The sequence below is a fragment of the Chironomus tepperi genome, unplaced genomic scaffold (assembly GCF_022539635.2).
Source record: "Chironomus tepperi strain 1889 unplaced genomic scaffold, CSIRO-AGI_Ctep_v1 contig_262, whole genome shotgun sequence".
Taxonomy (NCBI): Eukaryota; Metazoa; Arthropoda; class Insecta; order Diptera; family Chironomidae; genus Chironomus; species Chironomus tepperi.
The window spans coordinates 329,169-348,472 of NW_027226384.1; the positions used below are offsets into that span (position 1 = coordinate 329,169).

General features: G+C 31.8%; 6 protein-coding genes and 1 long non-coding RNA gene across 8 annotated transcripts; 3 read left to right on the top strand and 4 right to left on the bottom strand.

Annotated features, from left to right (window-relative positions):
* Positions 1-567: 567 nt before the first annotated feature.
* Positions 568-3,059, top strand: CCHa2 (neuropeptide CCHamide-2). 2 transcript variants are annotated; one of them, XM_070642139.1, is made up of 3 exons: positions 568-666; positions 1,949-2,138; positions 2,511-3,059. In XM_070642139.1, the coding sequence occupies exons 2-3, from the start codon at positions 2,012-2,014 to the stop codon at positions 2,798-2,800; spliced, it is 417 nt and encodes a 138-aa protein (XP_070498240.1). In that variant the 5' UTR covers positions 568-666; positions 1,949-2,011; the 3' UTR covers positions 2,801-3,059. The 2 variants fall into 2 exon arrangements, with proteins under 2 accessions (XP_070498240.1, XP_070498241.1); XM_070642140.1 differs by having other exon boundaries at positions 1,949-2,081.
* A 360-nt stretch (positions 3,060-3,419) lies between these two features.
* Positions 3,420-5,000, bottom strand: LOC139091888 (RNA-binding protein 28). Its single transcript, XM_070642135.1, has 3 exons — positions 4,904-5,000; positions 4,213-4,835; positions 3,420-4,145 (listed from the first exon to the last, which is right to left on the bottom strand). Exons 1-3 carry the CDS (start codon positions 4,920-4,922, stop codon positions 3,465-3,467), a joined length of 1,323 nt encoding a protein of 440 aa, XP_070498236.1. The 5' UTR covers positions 4,923-5,000; the 3' UTR covers positions 3,420-3,464.
* A 309-nt stretch (positions 5,001-5,309) lies between these two features.
* LOC139091866 (zinc finger protein 595-like) lies at positions 5,310-6,887 on the top strand. Its single transcript, XM_070642103.1, has 3 exons — positions 5,310-5,409; positions 5,464-6,269; positions 6,329-6,887. The coding sequence occupies exons 1-3, from the start codon at positions 5,391-5,393 to the stop codon at positions 6,839-6,841; spliced, it is 1,338 nt and encodes a 445-aa protein (XP_070498204.1). The 5' UTR covers positions 5,310-5,390; the 3' UTR covers positions 6,842-6,887.
* Positions 6,785-7,634, bottom strand: Alg14 (ALG14, UDP-N-acetylglucosaminyltransferase subunit). Its single transcript, XM_070642104.1, has 2 exons — positions 7,422-7,634; positions 6,785-7,362 (listed from the first exon to the last, which is right to left on the bottom strand). The coding sequence occupies exons 1-2, from the start codon at positions 7,558-7,560 to the stop codon at positions 6,869-6,871; spliced, it is 633 nt and encodes a 210-aa protein (XP_070498205.1). The 5' UTR covers positions 7,561-7,634; the 3' UTR covers positions 6,785-6,868.
* Positions 7,635-7,972: 338 nt separating this feature from the next.
* On the top strand, positions 7,973-8,961 carry LOC139091917 (protein FAM50 homolog). Its single transcript, XM_070642166.1, has one exon. The coding sequence runs from the start codon at positions 7,973-7,975 to the stop codon at positions 8,942-8,944; it is 972 nt and encodes a 323-aa protein (XP_070498267.1). The 3' UTR covers positions 8,945-8,961.
* A 91-nt stretch (positions 8,962-9,052) lies between these two features.
* Rpn7 (regulatory particle non-ATPase 7) lies at positions 9,053-10,463 on the bottom strand. Its single transcript, XM_070642084.1, has 2 exons — positions 10,070-10,463; positions 9,053-10,010 (listed from the first exon to the last, which is right to left on the bottom strand). The coding sequence occupies exons 1-2, from the start codon at positions 10,373-10,375 to the stop codon at positions 9,147-9,149; spliced, it is 1,170 nt and encodes a 389-aa protein (XP_070498185.1). The 5' UTR covers positions 10,376-10,463; the 3' UTR covers positions 9,053-9,146.
* Positions 10,464-17,117: 6,654 nt separating this feature from the next.
* On the bottom strand, positions 17,118-18,898 carry LOC139091903 (uncharacterized). Its single transcript, XR_011544554.1, has 3 exons — positions 18,772-18,898; positions 18,500-18,521; positions 17,118-18,439 (listed from the first exon to the last, which is right to left on the bottom strand). It is a non-coding gene; the product is annotated as an uncharacterized lncRNA (long non-coding RNA).
* Between the last annotated feature and the right edge of the window lie 406 nt (positions 18,899-19,304).

Here is a 19,304-nt window from a genome sequence, read left to right on the forward strand (position 1 = left end):
CAAGAAAATTTTTCCATTCAATTCCATCCTACAACATATCCCGATAATTCAACAGAAAAGAGCATTCAATAGACACGGAACTCTTTAATTTCCCGCATCATCATGACGTATATATCATCATCTTTTTTTCAATAAATACATATTTTGGCGATGATGAATAGACGAAAAATTGAAAATCAAATTTTATTTATAATAATATATCACATCATTCAAATATGGCATGACTTTGAAATGGCTTCTTACCCACCTAAAAAAGTCAATTGAGCTTGTTGAAAATGTTAACTGATAACAATTGACTGCTTTTTTTTGTAATAATCAAAAAATCATTGGAATATGCTCTTGTATTATCTATTTCTGAAGTGTTTACTACCAAAAATATGTATAATAAATGTGATAACAATGAATAATGTGACGGAATATCCATGTGAACTGAAACATCCACAGAAAAACATTTTAAAGGACTTTTCTAACACTTCGCATTGTTGCGCGCACATTTTTGATCATGTGCGTTGCCTATGTGGAAATATCGTGATATAGATGAGCATAGATTCTTATATAAATACCACAAAATCCATTGCTTTCTCGTTCATTTTTCATTCTGCAACGATCTTGTGAGTTACCCAAATTCCTTTTTTATAGGAAACAAAATATTGTAGTTGAATAAAGGTAAAGCTTTCTAGTGAAATTAATTAAAAATTTTAATAGTGTGCTGAATATGGGTTTGTAGTTCAAAAAAAGTTTCAAGCAGATACGAAAAATACCTTAATTGAAAACATATAAGTTAAAATTTTCATCTACGGTGGATAATAATTATTGGAGCAAACTGGAAGGTCAATAGACCTGTGTGAATTTTGTAATTGAGAAGCTTTAAAGTCTGCATTCCTATCAGAATAGTCGAGAGTTTTTAATGCAAAGGTTTCCTAATTTATCGACTAGAACAGTGATGTCCAAACATTTTAGTCATAGCATAACTTGGTGATAAGCCAAGACTAAAAACCGCACGCGACATATGGTTTAAAGCATTTTTGGACAACACTAGACTAGAACAGTCCTGAATAATTACTGTCAAGCATGGTCAGTTCTATTTTTAACTCAACCTTCCGAAAATGCAGTTTTGGATCGGTCATTTTGACTGCTTTAAAACACTCTAGATCTATTTTAGCCTTGATACTTTAAAGAACCATAAATTCACAGCTATTTCCAGTTTAAAGTCCTATAGTCAATCCCGAATGCAATCAAAATTGCCATATTTGCATTTAAACATGCCTATGAAGCAAATAAATGCAATTTTATTTATATTCGGATTTCCATTAATCTCAGAAATTGAAAAAATCCATAATAAATCCAACTGTTCTAGAAGCTTTCATGATTTTCACCTTTACCTACTTTTCAAATTATTCTGCCTATTCCAAGAATGATATTTCATTCTAAAACACTTTATAGTCTTCATAGCTCTATTAATGAATGAATCCGAGCGTATAACTGACCTGCTACTCTAACCGCCTACTATATCTTCATTTAATTTTAAAGACCATCACAGGATGTGCTTGAATGTTTACAACAATAACTGCAAAATGTAGAATATTTCTATTTAATTCAAAATTATAGAAGCTAATAATGGAAATCCGTGTCTTCGGGCATCGTCTAGCTAGACTGCAATATATTCTTTAATACTACTCTACAGGAAAATAAACGAAAGTATGAATACAATTTTAAAAATTCACACTTTTGTGATGCTCCCTTTTTTTGCAACGTGTGATCTAAAAATCCAGTCAGTTTAGTAAGTCGTCGATCTTGAAACTAATTTGATTTACATATGAGTCAGACTAGTATACTATACAGATGATTGAAAATTCAGGAGAAAGAAGAAAACGCATAATCAGCAAAAATCTCAAAAGAATCTCAGACTATCTATGATTAATTCAGTTTCTATTTATTTATTTCTCAGGTTCAACTCATATTAAATTCAGTAGACACAATTAAGAACAAAATAAAAAATAATTTCAGAAAGATGAGCCAAAAGACAATTTTTATCGTTTTAATAGCCATTATCCTTGTCGTAAATCAAGCAGATTCTAAACGTAAGAGACAGAGTAGTGATGAGCGTCACGAAAAGAATATACTATCAAAAATTCCAAGTCATTATTATTAGCTTTTCTGTTGCTTCTAATAAGGACATCTCACACACGATACTAATAATGATAAGAATAATAAAGATGGGAAGTCATTGTTTGTGCAATTGATATAGTGTGTGTGTATTTATGTGTATGATATACAGGAAAACAAGTCCATTAAATGATGATAAAATTGTATTGAATTATCATAAATTGACTTGTTTTTTATATCATTTTATTTTATTCCTTATTATTTTAACCCCGCAAAAAATCTTTTATTATTTTTTTCTTCGCCTTAAAAATGTGTTGAGATTCTTATTGGAAGTAATGGAAGACGTATTAGATGTATCAATATTGTGAATTATCATTGAACAATTTCTTGTTATTTTGATACAGGAGTGGGATGTGCTAGCTTTGGCCATTCATGCTATGGTGGATTTGGCAAGAGATCACTTACGGCACCGACTGACACTATACCACAATTGGAATCAAATGGACCAGGTGAACATACAGGAAATCTTATCCCAATGAAGGCATTTCAAAGGCACTTTCAATTTCGACCGGATTTACAACAATCGGATAATTATGAACAGGAAAAGGATTTGAAGATTGTCGTCTTAAATACATTAAGTCAAATCATTGATGAAACAGTAAAGAGAATATCAAGTGATTATGAGAGTAAATAAGATGAACTGAGAATATTTAAATAATTCTTTGGTTTCACCACAATTATTTATATTTTCTCAATGTGACTGCATTCGTTCCTAACAGAATAAAAAACATTGTGGCGAAAATTTTTCATCTCCTCTTCTTCTTTTCAAAATGCAAATTAACAAAAACTCACCACCATGAAAAATTTTCGCTACATTGTGTAATGTATTGTAAAATAATGGATTTAATTGAAATGATAATAAAATGAAGTATTTTAAATTGTTGCAATTTAAAGATTTTTGTCTATTATTTTGATTTTGTAGCAAGCATGAATACGTTTTGTCGTAAGTTTCTTCGAATTGCGCAACAGTTGCACGGACATTTATCGTTAAATTTCAAAAATAAATTTGACTTACCTTTAAGAATGACAGTCCTTAACTCTCTGAAGTCTCAAAAACGACTGAAATATTTTCCTAAAAATTTCGCCTTTTATAGAACGATTTTGGCGCCAAAAAATATTATTCTTGAAAAATATTCAAAAAATTGTCTGTTAACACCGTATAATTTCTTTCATTTTCTGTTGTAAGGTTCTGAAACAATTTCTTTCAAGAAATCAAAATTTGCATATTTAAATGAATTAAAATATTAATTACATACTTTTTGTAAAAAAGGAATTCATCAATAATTCAATATCTTTATTTAGTCTACATACCACTTCTTACTCTTTTGTTTCTTCGTACTCTCATCATTACTTCCTTTCAACAAATCTTTATATTTATTAATTTTAGCAACTAATGAATCCTTATCACTAATTTTACTCTTTTTAACACTTCTGTCAAATTTCTTCTCTTGTTTTTCTTGTTGGACTTCCAATTCATGTTTTTGTCTTCGACGAAGTTTATTTTGTGTCTTCATTGATTTTTCGTGTATTTTTGACTGCTCTTTTAATTTGAATGTTCCACGATGTTTAGGAACACTGCCTGGTTTCGATGCAAATCCTGAAAAAGCGTCTTCATTCTCCTCCACTTGTTTAGGTGCTTTACGTGTTCCTTTTATAGCTGGTTTATTTTCCGATTTATTCTTTCTATTTTCCTTTCGTTTCAGTTTTTTGATCTTCAACTTCTCTTGATATGTGGGATTGTTGAGCTTTGAACGGATTTCTCTGCGTTCCTTAATCTTCAATACATTCATATCCTCTATGCTAAAGCTGACAATTGGTCGATGATTTGCACTAAATATCTCTGGATTATTATTAAGCTTTCTGAGAACAGCCAACGCATCTTCGTGACGGGAAAATGATAAAAATCCAAACCCTTTTGACTTGCCTTTTGGATGTGTCGGCGTTGGTTTATTTTCGCGCATCACGCGACATTCGATTGGCTGTATTGAGGATATAATAAAGTAATAAATTAAACACATCATGACAGTTTATTTAATTAAATTATACCTTTGAACCGGTCTTTGCCACAACCATTTTTCGTAGTTTAGCATCATCGTAGCTATCAGGCAAATTGTGGATTGTCAAACGGTCACGAGAAATAAATCGAGTCAAGTTTTTCAGCATCGATGATTTGAGTTGTTCAAGACGAAGTCTTTTTGCCATGTCTGTTGCTGAAACTCCTTCAGATGCAGTAGAACCAGCCATAATCATACCTTCACGTAGTAAATAAAGATTTCGACTGTCTTTTGGTTCCACCTTCTTTGCTTCCTTTTCCTTCTCAATTTGCTTAACTTTACCTTTTGGAAGTGCTGGCATTAAATCAAGTGTGAAATCTTGAAGAACGATTTTGCCTGCCTGATTGAGACATATTTCCACAGACTCCTTCTTCTCGAATTGCACAAATCCAGTTCCTCTCGAATGACCGGAAACGTTGTCACGTACGATTAATGCATAATTAATTTTACCAAACTTCTTGAAACATTCTTTTAAGTCCTCATTTGTTGTATCGAATGATAAATTCTTAATAAAAACTGTGTATTCATGATCATCCTCTCTACTGACTTTCTTCTTCTTCCTTGCTGGTTCCACTTCCTCTACTTCTTCCTCAATACTCTCATTTTTAATAGAATCTGTAATAATTTAATGTGTTCGGATGTTAGTTATGCTTTATATTACATTTATGATGATTATTACTAACCTTTTTCGTCGGAATCCATTGATTTCTTAATTATTTTAAACTGTTTTTGGATCACGCTGGTTTTTATTTACTAATAAAGAAAGTTGATGGCCCCTTGTGTTGCAGACTTTTGTAGAAGATGAGAATTTGTTCTTAAATTGTCTGTTTGTCAAATGTTGCTTGGATTGTGATTTTTAAATTTTCATTAATTAAAATAGAGAACAAAGTTTTAAGACAAAATGAATTTAACCGAAATTCAAAATTTGAAATTTTTTTGACTTCTCATTTGAAGTTCAATTTTTAAACTTTGTCAATTTGGCGGCAAAACAATGAATTTTTCATTGAATTTTATAAAATTAAGAAACTACCTAAACATAGGTAGTTACAACTAGTATCAATGAATGCGCTCTATGTTCTTCGATCCAAACGTCATATCATACTTGATCCTGTAAGAAGTGAAGTTTGATTTTTCAGATTAGTGAAGTTAGTAATATTTTGTTAAAAAACAATGGAAACGGATAGTCAAGGTAAGTCGAGGACATGTAAACATTGTAGCTTATTAAATAATTATTCAATTTTAGTGATTATAGAGGAGTTATATGATTGTGAATCAGACATAATAGAGAAAGTCGAGTTAGAGGACGATGAGATTGTTAAGGAACAGCAAATATATCAGTGTAGTTCCTGTAATTTTAGTTTTACAGATGTTAATGAACATCTTCAGAAGTATCATGACATAAACGAGAATATTGAACACCAAAATGAGGAAGAAGAAATGATTTTAGAGGAACTGGATGATGAATCAGACACAGAAATTAATTTGGCACCAATCGTCAAGAACGAAGATGGGAAATACGATTGTACTGAATGTCAGAAATCCTTTAAGAACTACAAACGATTTGTCAGTCACTTAAAAAGCCATACCGGCTTAATGGTCGAGGATTATAGCGAATTAGAACAAAATGTCAAGGTTGAATTCAAGCACAACGAATATGTCCAACTTGAAGGAACTGACGGGACAATTTATCGATGCAAACAATGCAATGCTGATTTCGGATCAAGGAAGAGCTTACTATTACATCTCTCAATCCATAAAAATGTGTCTGATGCTCAGAACAAGGAACAACTCTTTGAAAAGCAATCAACCGACATTATTAACTGTCAAATCTGCAACAAGTCATTCAGCAACAAATTAGAATTTGATTTGCATATTCAGGCACATGACGAAAACAGTCCTAGCACATCGAAAGCATACATGCCTAAAAAGGCAACAACAGCTCAGAAAGGTGTCCATCCCTGCCAATACTGTGGAAAGATCTTTAAGAGGCCGCACGAGAAAGTTAAGCATGAGCGAATCCACAGTGGAGTCAAGCCTTATACATGTGATGTAAGTTGATCCTTAAATCCTCTAAAATACCCTTAAATGACTAAAATTTCATTTTACAGCTCTGTGGAAAGCAGTTTCGAGTGACTTATTGCCTCTCTCTACACAAACGGAATGTCCATTCAGACGATAGACCGTACATCTGCACTTTTCCAGGATGCAATAAGCGCTTTAAAGCACAAAGTGTCTATAATCATCACATAAACACACACAGTGATGAACGGAAGTTCCAGTGTCCATTTTGTCCCAAGACTTTCAAGACATCAGTGCAACTTGCTGGACATAAAAATACTCATACAAAGCCATTTTCATGCCAAATTTGTAAGCGTCCATTTTCGTCACTTTATGCTGTTAAGAATCACATGGAAACACACAATAATCAGGACTCGAACTTAAAGCTGACGTGTAAGATCTGCGGTGCTCAATATGCTCGTTCCTTTGCACTAAAAGATCATATAAAGTCAGTACATCCTGAAATGGACGTAGAGATAGAAGAGTATATTATAGAAACAGACATGGACGGAACTAATGGAGAGGATAATGAACTTTATTCAGTTGTCATGTCATCAGAATAAATATTTAAGGAACAAATAAAAAGTGAATTATGTTAATCGACCAAAATACATGACTTTTCTTGATACTTTCTTAGCTAATTCTGGCCATTGTACAATAAAGAGATCAGTCAAGTACAATAGTATCCAGCCAGACAATGACAATGTCTTAACTCTACAGTAACTTTCAATAAAGACAATACGACATGCTGTATTGATGTAAAAAACTTTTAAGAGATAAGCAACAATGCAGACGGGTACGCAAATTCCTGGTCCATTGCAGAGGATTAAGTTAGGTCTGCTGTGATGAAGTAATGGGATGCAGTCTATAAATGATTTTAATGTTGTAAATATTGATGAGAAATAGCTTTGATGGACCTTCCGGCTTCTTGTGATGACATAAATTTTATAGTCATCTCTGTCATTTTCTATGCTCAATAGCTTATCGACAGAGTTCTGATCACCTTCAGACACAACATAAAATCTCGGCACATATCTGTCTTTATTCAATTTCTTGACTATTTCCAGCATTTCTGTTGTGTGGCCTGTAATTAAATTTATTTTATAGAACTTTACGGAAGTGATGAAAAAACATTAAACTTACCCCCGGAGCCTAATATAATCATTGTGTTGGCACATGCCTCATTTAAATAGTTTCTTTGGTGGAAGAATGATGAGATACATAGTGTAATTACTCGTCCAATTGCAAATCCTACGATTCCAAAAAATAGTAACACAAACATTGTCTCTGTTTACGTCTACTCGCTACTGAAAAAGTAACTGGATGTTGTTGAAGAAGTGAAATATAAAGCGCTTTTGTGTTTGCAATAAGTCAAGATATGCAGTTATCATTAGTTAAGGAAATAAAGCATGAGATTAATGATGAATAATAAAAATTGAATATTTGCATTAATCTATTGAACAAACTGTCTTATGGACAATGTGAAGGCAATTAGAATCTATTCAATTATAACATGCTAAACAGTAATGCGGGAGATTCAAACATGATAATTCTTGAATTAATCAATTTAAATTTTAACGCTTTTGTAAAATTCAAAACTCAAACCATTGAATCATTTCAACGGCTTTGTAAAATTCAAAGAAATTTGAAATGTAAACAAAGTAAAATTTGAACAAAAATCATTAAGAACCACAATGGCTCAATATAAAGGTACAATTGGTGAAGCTGATAGAATATTGCAGTTATCAAAGCAACGAGAACAACAGCAACAAGATGCAGAGCTTCAAAAGAAGAAAATTCAAGAACAAATGAAGATTCAAAGCATCGACAGCAAATTTTCAGCATCAATGGAACATCCAGCAATAGAATTTGGCAAAAAGTCCTTTGGATTATTCACGCTTTTAGAGATGAAGGCTAAACAGGAACAAGAGAGAACTAAGGAATCACTCAAAATGCAGGAAGAGGAAGACAGCAAAGGGAAAATCCAGAAAAAGTTCAATCAGCAAAAGCAGATCCAGAAGTTGTCATTTAATCTTGATGATGAGAATGACGATCTTAATGCTGAGGATTTCGAGGTACCAAAAAAGAGAATCAGGAAAAATCCAACTGTTAACACGAGTTTCTTAAAAGATCGCGAACGTGACGAATTGGATCATAAATTAAAGGAAGACCTGAAAAAGCAGTGGACGAAGCAACAAAATGTCATCAGAAATGAAAAAATTGAAGTCGTATATTCATACTACGATGGAAGTGGCCATAGATTCTCAATAAGTATGCAGAAAGGCAACTCAATTGCTGAATTCCTACAAGCATGTCTAGAGACCCATTTGCGAAAGGAATTTGCAGAACTTAGGAAGGTCACGAATGATCAGTTGATGTACATTAAGGAAGACTTGATACTTCCATATCATTATACATTTTATGATTTTATAGTCAAGAAGGCAAGAGGAAAATCAGGTCCTCTATTCCAATTTGATGTTAAGGACGATATTCGGATGGTCTCAGATGCATCAGTTGAAAAGGAAGAATCACATGCTGGAAAAGTAGTTTTGCGATCATGGTACGAAAGGAATAAGCACATTTTCCCAGCTAGTAGATGGGAGCCTTATGATCCGGCCAAAACTTATGATATTTACACAGTTAAAGACAAAAAGGTCTTAGATTGAATTTATATTTTGAAATAAACGGCTTTTGTAGGATTTGAAATAACGACTTTTGGAGAATTCAAATTTAGTGAATTTTAATTTCAAATTCGAAAAATTCGTTAAAAATGCTTTTTTGATTTTGTTAATTTCCGTACATTTTATTATTTTCTTTATGATTATTAATGAAATACAAAAAGATGCATAAATCCTTCATTAAGCATACTTAAATGTTGATCACACGACTGAGTTTTTGGATGCGATTCAATAGCAAATCTCCTTGTTTGATGGTCGATTGATATTGGTAGTTTTTACTGTCTGGTCTATTTGTCTCGACAATTCCGCCAACTCGATCAATTTTGCAGTGTAGACGACCAGCAGCAATGAAACGTGAAAGTTCGCTGTCAATATAATCAATTGAAACACCAAATGCTTCAGCCATATAAGTGAGTGTTAAGGAACGATAAGATTCCAAGAGTTGTGTATAGGCGAGGATTCTCATTTCACGGACATAGAAACGATAATGAGGATTAGCCATAAAATCAGCTCTTAAATATCCTTCAACTTTTACGAGATTAATGAAGAAATCAGCATAATGACAGTTGTAGAGCGAGAAAAGGTATTCCTTAACGTCAGGAAGTTGATGAAGGATTTCCTGAATTTCAGCACCTTTTATCACCTTATCTCTCAATTCATTTCTCGGTAAACTGATCATAGATACGTAGACAGTATAACGGACAAATGTTGGATAATCCATCAGTTCATAGCTTGTGAATGTGCTGACTGTATCTAAGAAGAACTGAGCAGCTGATTTAAAGTCACGAATTGCAACGGAATAAACACCTTGATATACTTTTAGACGATTACGTCTATCCCAATCTCCACCTTCCTCGATAAGTGTTTTTGCCTTCTCTATGTTTCTGGTGATTAAATCATGATCCAAATAGAAAAGTCCTATACGAATATTGTGGAAAATTATATCTAAGCGATGTCCAAGACTGACAGTCTTCTCGTATGTCTTGCGGAAACTCGAAATTGATCCATTTTTATCACCAATGCGACACAGATATTCGGATTTCTTGAGATTTGCCTAAAAATAATGATCCAGTTAGATACAGCACATAAGATTGGTCCAAATGATTTACTTACCTCACGAACTTCCATTTCACCTAAATTCTTTTCGGCATCCTCAATTACTGCATCTAATTCCTCAATCTTTTTAGCATTAACTGCTTTCATCTCGGCCAAAAGCTGTTGATCAACAGTCCAGCCAAGTTCAGTACAAGTCTCTTCATAGAACATTGCCATATTTTCAGCCTTAATTTCATCCATCAACTTTGTTTTTAATTCCTCATTGTTCAAATTCTCTTTTAATGTGAGCAGGAACTTGTATTGGGCAAGTTCTAACTTTGGATTCTTCTCTAATCCTTGTTCTTCTAAGTTTTCGGCAGGCATTTTCACAGTATTTAATTAATTAACTTGATAAAACTCGAAATAATTGAATAATGGAATTTTTTGTGTTAAGATGACTTGCTATATAACAGTTATGACAGTCTGTTCTACGTAAAAGTATGACAGTCTTTACGTAAAAATTTGAAATGTAACGGTTGATGTGAAATGTGCGGGAAAATTTGAAGTTTTGTTGGTGTTTTATAGAAAATTAATTAAAATGTGATTTTTAAGGATTATAAAGGATGTTTTGTAGATTAATTTAGTAAATTAATTCGACTTCATCTGCTGAATCATGGAAAATGTAAGTATTGCCCAATATTGAGCTCCCTAAGGGCAATAAAAGCCTTTAAATCCTTACTAATAAATTCTAAGCATGTGCTAGCAATTAAAATGTGAATTACAGACAACTGTGCATTACAACATCAAAAAAATATCCTATGCCAATTAAACCAAAATAATGAATAATCGCAGGAACCATAATATACAGAATTTTTAAAAGAAAAAATTCATCCTCGATTGCTGCAATTAAATGCTTTACAGTTTAATCAGTTTAATGTAATAAAAATATTACCTCTGCCTGATCCTCATTGCTTATTAAACGACTCTCTGTTCATATATTAATCAATAAAAAATGGGGAAAAAAGTATTAAAAATAAAAAGCTCAATCAACCAACCGCGGTCATTAATTGACCAAATTAAAAATTGAAAAACATTCAATTATGTTGAATTAATGAGTAATTATTGAATATAAAAAAAATCTCATAATTAATGATGCATGTGTTGGGTTGGAGTGTATAGTTTCAACGGTTAATATATGTTAATTTTCAATGATAATTGAATTTATTTTTTATTTTTTTTTGCACGCTTTTATCGTGAAAATGCTCGCTCGATAATCATTTTGCGGGAAGTTAAACAGACCTATATTTTATAAAGCAATTAACATGCAAAATTTATCAGATTTATGAGACGGAATTAAAGTTAAAACTTAAAAAATTAACGAACTTTTTGAATTCAAATTAGGTAATTTTTTTGAATATAAAAAATCCGTTAAAAATTAAAAAACTGCGCTCATTTCCCAAAAGCAATTTATGAGTCATAATTTAAACACATTCAATTTAAATAGTAAATGTACAAAATTCACTGAATGTGTAGCCTTAAAAGTTGCATGTCCTATAATATTGTACACGCAAAAACGATGAGAGAGTGAGTAAAATAGAGATTGGGATGGGGTATATTTAAAAGCACAACATAGCAATTTAATAATTGATTGCTATTATTGCGGAATCATAATTATTTACGAATGACTTCTTGTTATACAATTGTTACTATTAATCTTCTTATCATACATTCATGTATAACTGCCTTTACCTTATCTAGATATTGCTTGGCAATTGTCTGTCTGTAGTCTTCAAGCACATTATTGCCATCCTATATGCTATGCATAGAAGTAATTAATTAAAATGTGCAAATCTATGCTGAAAATTTTCGAATGCTATAAATAATTTCGCAAATGTATTCCCATGTATTAATGTATAAATATTTATATGTCATACATATTGTGTGTGTATATGTAGTGTCATGCAGCAATAAATTTACATCAATTATAATGTGAAATTTACTCATGATTTATTATGTAGGTAGTTGAAATTATCGTAAAACTTAATATATCCACACATAAATAAATTATTTATCATTTTAAGATACGAAAATAATTTTCATTAAATTTTCAATGCATCAACTGTGATAGTAAATCAATTCCTGAACACAAACAATTTATACAAAATGCCAAAATATTCTTCATGGAGATCAAAGGGAAGTGAAAAAATCTCGTCGTGTTGCTGTTAATTCTTGTTGTAAATTTTTGTCAAATTTTATTTTACGACTTCTTTTTCATCGTGAACACATATTTAGACATTTAAATGATGAAGGAAATATAGTCAATCCAGAAAAATTGGTTTGTTAGTTGTCGATTAGCATAGTGCGCATTTGTAACATAGAAATAAGTTTGCCTGAATAGCACAAAATGTTTAATCGATCGAAAATCTGGTTCTAAGCTGGTGTGTCTCTAAGTTAGTACTGGATTCGATTTACATCCACAATTTTACCGACTGAGCATCAGATTTTGAATTGATTAACCGATTTGAGCAATTCAGTTCAGAAAGCTCATCTGAAAATGCATCAAATGTCATTTAATATTCAAATTGTATTTGCAACTAGAATTAATGGTTTTTCCCCTTTTAAAGTTGTTGGCCCCGTCAAATAAATATTTAGTCTGCTTTTGAACTTCAAAGAATAAACATCTTATTTATATTTGCATCCTGCTATTATTTACCTCATAGTGATTTATAAGTTCCTTCATTTACAAGTTATAGCTGTGATTTTAAGAACATTCTTTGTAATTTACTTTAATGTCTCAAAACAAACTACAAGTAAACAAACATTTTGGCACAAAACAAAGAAAAAATCAATTTTCAAATCTTAAAAATCCGTTAAAACTTCAAAAGTTGCTGAATCTTTAAATAAACCACTTTCAAAACCCCAAAGCTTGACAAAATGTACCGATAATTAGCTCAATACATCACAAACCTTAAAAAATAGCTAAAAAGACAAAATACCTTGAATTGATTGATGTTTGAACGAGAAAATAATCTCATTTAATAGTTTTGAAAATAGATTTTCAATTTTTTACAGCTTCTGTCGCTTGTTTTTCCTACAACCGCGATCATCTCATTTTCAAATTTTTCATTTTCCAATATTTGTTCCCTGTGCGTAGAAAAGCAGCATCATATCATAAATTCATCTCGGTTTTATTTGTGTTGTTTATCTAAAAAGATTATTATTTATAACATTTTAATACCTCAGCTCATTACTTAATTTGTCTCATACCACTATAAATTATAGTCTCAACGATTTTTATTGTCACATACTGAAAAATGACTGGAAGTCGTCTTGACTTTTTCCTACTGTCATGCGGTAATTTTTTGTCTTGTCTCAAGCCTCTATCCTCTAGATAAAGAAAGTAAAATTAATTTATAAAAGCAAAAAAATGTTGTTAAATTAAGCGAAACCTTTAATGAAATTTTTCATGAATATTTTCATATGTCTCATAGTTAATGCACTCGAATAACTCAAAAAGATTAAAGTTTTAATTAGTTAAAGAGTATGAAAATATCATCTTCTCTCCTTCTTTTACTTTTTTTGAGCTATTAATAATATAAACATTTTATTTCAGGCTTTTAAGTGAAACGATGTGAAAAATGTTTTTAAATATTTTATTACAAATTTAAAAAAAAAATTCTTAAAATTTTCAACACGTTCTTGACAAAATGCTGTTTGAAATTCACTTTGGTTAATAAAAATGTCTCTTTTCTGAATTCCTTCATTGTCAATTTACTAATTGACTTTGTAATTGTTTTACGCGACTGTTCTGAAGTTCTTTGAAATTCTTTGACTTAAACGTGAGTGATATTCTTTGAAAGGTGCTGTATTGGAGTGAATCTTTGTGGGTAAATCTAAGAATAAGGTGATATAGTCATCTGGATCTCATAAATTCAAGATAATTTGATAAACTAGATTATTATTGCACCATTTTGCACAAATCTAGTTTTTCAATAAAAGATGAGGAATGGACAGGAGTTACGAGTTGCTAAAGAGTTGATGAGCATTTTTCAAACTTGAGATAAACATCCTGGAAGTTAAAAACGTGTTATTGTGATTTATGACAGTTAATTGTTGGCTGTTGATCTTAATCCCGAGCAGTACTATAAGGCGAACTACAGTTTTCGTTGTAAAAATGAATCGAAATCCGTCGTGATGGTGCAATCGGGACAACTTCACATCTTTTCGTTAATACGATGAATTAATGGCGCTCTAGCGATTATGTTGTCCAGTTCAGGATCATTTTGGTCATTTTTCCATATTCACACCTAACAGACAAAGAGACCGGTTTAAGGAATCGTAGTATGGTATTTCTGTACCATATGCTCTGTGCCTGTTATGACAATTAGTGAAATTTGAATTCTGTATTTTACTGCTGTTATGACGCTGAACTTACCTTAGCGAAATAAAGCTCGATTTAACAACCATTTAGAAGCAACAAGGAGTTTGGAGTTCCTCATGGCTCCCAATAGAATCAATTCAAATTCCCTAACCTCTTTTATTTCACTTAGACCAAAAGCGCCCTAACCACCACATTTACACCTTCCTTAACCCAACTTGCCACACTTTTCTTTCTTAATTCTGTAAAAAAAACTTATTTTCCTTTCATCCATCCAATATTTCTCTTTTCCGTTTCAGACATCAATCAAAATCAAGTGTATTGCTATGTGCGACTTATTTTCACATCCATTTTGATTTCATCTTTTGATGTTTTTTTGAAAAGTAAAGGCAACTGTGACACACAAAAATAATTAAATGTATCACATTGGTTCTACTCTTTTTCAGTCACTACAATATATTATTTCATATATGAAGGAAAAAGAGACTGTAAATTGTTAGTTGTTTATTCTTGTATGAAGGTGTACAGGGTTGGATGAGGTCTTGGGATGAAGGATATTGAGGATTCTGGAATGATTCATATTGATAAGAAGAATTAAGAGATTTGTAACGGTTTTCCTGATTTGAATTTAAGGCAAATTTATCCTGATTTCCCTGCATGGAGCGAATTCGTAGTTTTTTGCCCTTTGTTTACGAAAATTGGCGCAATATTTAGAAAAATCATTATTTTTGATGTTTTTAAGTGCTTTTTATAATCAACTTTCTACAGAACAAGTAATCTTAGTAAGTATTTTCTAATTCATAGCTGGATCTACTTGTAATTCCGGATCTTTTTGCATAACAGTATCGCAATTCAGCAATTAAAGATTAATTATGAAAATTGCACATTATTTCCATCCATTATTCATTACTATACTGCATAAAGACCACCATAAGCTTAAAACTATTTCCATCTCTGACTTAATAGCTTCACATGCAAATAACCAATAAATATAAAGATACAAAGTTGTTTTAATTTTTAATAATTAACTTAAAGGATTTATATCGTAAGCAATAAGGAAACGCTCACAAATTTGCACATACAAAAAAAAAATCATCGTCATCATCATCACCGTAACGGATACAATTTGTTATATTTAAATACATTCTTGCCAATGAACCCTGTGCACTTAAAAATAAATAAAGAAATATGAAAAGCAATGAAATGAGAGCAATCTAATGCAAAATTACACGCTGTTTTTGAATCAAAATGTATGATATTATATGAAAAGTGCATGCTTCTTTTCTAAAAATATAAATTTCAACGATTTATAAAAACGGCATTTTGCATCTTAAGAGAAAAGAAGTGAAATTATTTTTAATTCAATTTTCATTGAGAAAGAATTTTAATAGGACTTAATTATGCAAAATATTTCTTCTTCAAAAATGCTTTATATATTTCTGTACTATACGCTCTATTCAGCTTTAAGCCGATGAAAATTGATTCTTGTTTGTAATACGAAATAAAATAAATAATCCAATTAAATATTATGTAAAAAAAAAATAAAGTTCAAGTGAATTATTTTTTAATTGCAGTATTGTATTGGAAATAAATTAGTCATGAGAAATGAAAGGAAGTACTTACGTTTAGTAATTAGTCATTTGAATGACTGTAGTTTAAATCGATTTTAGAAGAGTTTAGAAGAACTAATAGCTTCTTGACTTAATAAGGGATTTACCTAGAGATGGCTAGGAATTGGCAGGACTCTGGTCAAGTTCCCTTATTGGATACCTACAGCCTAAACTCTCAAAGAGTTGTGAATTCTGGTTTTACCTTACACAGAAGGCTCCCTTTGGAATCAATATAGAATATAGTCGGAGTTCGGAGTCTACATATATGGAGCCATTTGAGTTAGGGTATCGTTTGCAATTGATCTGTATACTAAAATGGTCGCTCAACTGCTCTTAGATACCATAGAGATCTTTCCGTTTCATAAAGCATGTCTTTTGAAATGTTAGAGGTGCGGCCATTGGAAGAAGACATCCAAGTAAGACTGATCAAATCCCTAAACAGTAAGATGACGTTTTTTGACTGAGAAGGTTGGCATAGCTTAGGAAATTCAAATAAGAACACCCAACAGTATCATCAATTTCCATTCCAATCCATAACTAACCTCCAAAAATCCATCACGAACATCCTTTCCAAAACTGCAATATTTTCACACACAAAAATTAAATTTTTTAATTTTCCACACAATTAAGAAAAATTTAATTAAAATTTTATTTTTTTTTTCATCCATTTTTATTTTATTACAGTCATGCCAATTGCATTTTTTCATTTCGTATACAAAAAAAGGTTTTTTTTTATCCTCAGTATTACTCATTAATTGATTAATTTTTTTTAAATCAGCAAATTAAAGACTTACATTTATTAACATTACTATGACTCATAAATTCATTAAATGACATTGAAGTTTTTCTTTTTGTAAAAAAAATAAGTCAACTTATACTAAGTCTTAAAAAATTAGGAAAAAAGTCGTATATCTGTAGTTTCTAGCGCTTATTTTGTGTGGAAAATGTGACCGGAATAGCACAAATCGGCTAATTGATCAAAAATCCAGCCTTTGACTGATCTGACTATGAGTTAGTTGCCGGATTGGGTTTAGATCTAGCACCAATGTTAGGTATCCATTTGGACGCGGACTCCACTGAAGATGGTCAGTAAAGATCCGTCGCCAGTGAGATCGACCTCCAAAAGGTCTGCCAACATGCCATAGACACGTCCACCTGATGTCAGAGCCACGTCCACCTGATGTCAGAGCCACGTCCATCTGATGCCAGAGGCACGTCTACCTGATACCAAATTTTTGTTCAAGTAACCGACTTGTGCTATTCGGGATATTCTTAGAGGAACAAACTGCGATTAGTCGACCATATGTCCATATTGTTAACTTGTCATTTGTGGATCTTGTCATAGAGTATCAAGTAAATAATTTGACATACTTGACTAAACGCAGCCTGCTCAGATATGGCAAATCTTTAAGAATCATTCGAAAATTGATGATTCATGTCTAAAAATTCAATGTTTCTGGTTCGCTTCTTTAGGAACAACCAGAAAATTCTTCTAATTTTGACTACACTTTGTCTTTATAGAGGTACACCCAGATAATAGATATTAAAAGTACTTGGTCATACTTGACATAGAATCAATCTAATTCTTGTTAGTCAAGTCAATTTTATAAAGAAAGATTCCATATAAATCAATAATACATTTTTAAATTGACTATTATTGCACAAATAGTTATTGAGAATTGACTGACTGATTTTCATTTTCATTCCTTGAATTCACACAAGTGCTCATCAATAGTTGCGCTAATTTTGTGAGACTATTTACTCTATTCTTTAGTCTGGTGCTGTCCAAAACTTGTTTGCGTCATGGCACACTTTTGTGGCGTGACAAAAATCGTCCATGATATAGGATTCATGGCATTTTGTTGACGACACACTAGTGTGACATAACACCAGTTCAGACAGCACTGCCGTTTAGTCCTACAATTCTTAAATGCAATATTCAATTTCTTCTTTAAAGATTCGGATTGTCTTTTAACTTAAATTCAAAATTTTTTCTTAATTTATGAAACTTGATTCGCTTTCAGAGATAATTCTTTTTAAGATTTAAGGTAACTGGTGTTGCTGTTGTCTTAGGCTTAAAATCACTTATCGGTATTCGAGAACTTGACAGATGACTCTCGACATCGCTATGACTAAGTGTACTTTTTGTATCTGGATATATATCTCGATGAATATCGTTGTGATTAAGTAGAAAATTTCTACTTGGCTTATGATCTAGCACGTGCTTTAATTTTGGCGGATCCATACTTCTGCTACCTTTCGTTCCATTCGCATATATAAATGGCGGTTGTTGCTGTTTTTGTCGTGAATTTTGTTTTGCGGTTATTTTTGCATTAAGTTCAGCTGTAATTGATTTTGTTCCTGGCTTTGTGATCTCAGGCGAATTACTCGGTTCAGATTTAGATCCATTAGTCTTATGCTCACTGGCTTCAGCATTTGTTATGTTTTCTTGCTTTTTCCCTGTAAAGGATTGAAATTGTTGTTTAGTTGCTGTTGTATGACGTAAATTAAAATGCTTACATTTCGTCCTTCTGTTCTGGAACTGTAATGAAAATGGAAGGGATTGTTAAAATTGTTAATAAAATTTGAAAAATGAGAATTTTATGTCAAATGTCTAATTCTCTAGAGATGAAGCAGTGGTGGGCAACTTGTGTGCCGTGACACATATTGTGCCGTGATACACAGTGTGCTATGACACACGGTGTACCGCAAAAACACCACGAATCGTACGCCGTGAACGGTTTCGGTAGAGACTTCCCACCACTGAGATACAGTCGATATTAAGCACTTACCCAAATTTTGACCTATGAGTAAAAAAAAGAACAGAATTTTCGATTAGTCATCAAAATTTACAGCACATAGATAAATGCTTCAATTAAATAATGTCATTGCGAATGGAAAAAAGTCACAAAAAATGGCTTAGAGGGGTTGAAATCGTTTATTGAATATACAGCATAATATGTCAAAAATAAGAAGATCAATTTAAATTTTTTCTATACCCAATTTTCCCTTTCAAACAGTCTCAGTTGTTCCACATTTCCATAATTCCTTACAAAACGTTCTGCATTGTAAATTTTTTGCTAGGATTTTTCGTCATTCTACATGGAAAAGTAATTTATTCGTCAAGTGACTCAATGCATCTCTTCAGCAGATTAAAATGTTTTCAGTCCTGACTTTATTTTATTTTTGATGAGAAAAAAACAATCGTCAACAAAAAATTTATTCGCTTGTTTAATTTCATTTTATGAAATTATATCCTGTCTCGCTTACTCTCTCATTTTTATGTACGACAATGTAGAGTTGTTTCCGTTTTAACGAGAGATTG

Coding starts and splice junctions, on each gene's coding strand:
- CCHa2 (XM_070642139.1), top strand. CDS start 2,012: ATGAGCCAAAAGACAATTTTTATCGTTTTAATAGCCATTATCCTTGTC. Junction 2,139..2,510: donor TATACTATCAAAAATTCCAA/GTCATTATTATT, acceptor ATTTTGATACAG/GAGTGGGATGTGCTAGCTTT.
- LOC139091888 (XM_070642135.1), bottom strand. Junction 4,146..4,212: donor TGGCAAAGACCGGTTCAAAG/GTATAATTTAAT, acceptor TCCTCAATACAG/CCAATCGAATGTCGCGTGAT.
- LOC139091866 (XM_070642103.1), top strand. Junction 6,270..6,328: donor TCAAGCCTTATACATGTGAT/GTAAGTTGATCC, acceptor TTCATTTTACAG/CTCTGTGGAAAGCAGTTTCG.
- Alg14 (XM_070642104.1), bottom strand. CDS start 7,560: ATGTTTGTGTTACTATTTTTTGGAATCGTAGGATTTGCAATTGGACGA. Junction 7,363..7,421: donor GATTATATTAGGCTCCGGGG/GTAAGTTTAATG, acceptor ATTTAATTACAG/GCCACACAACAGAAATGCTG.
- LOC139091917 (XM_070642166.1), top strand. CDS start 7,973: ATGGCTCAATATAAAGGTACAATTGGTGAAGCTGATAGAATATTGCAG.
- Rpn7 (XM_070642084.1), bottom strand. CDS start 10,375: ATGCCTGCCGAAAACTTAGAAGAACAAGGATTAGAGAAGAATCCAAAG. Junction 10,011..10,069: donor GTGAAATGGAAGTTCGTGAG/GTAAGTAAATCA, acceptor CATTATTTTTAG/GCAAATCTCAAGAAATCCGA.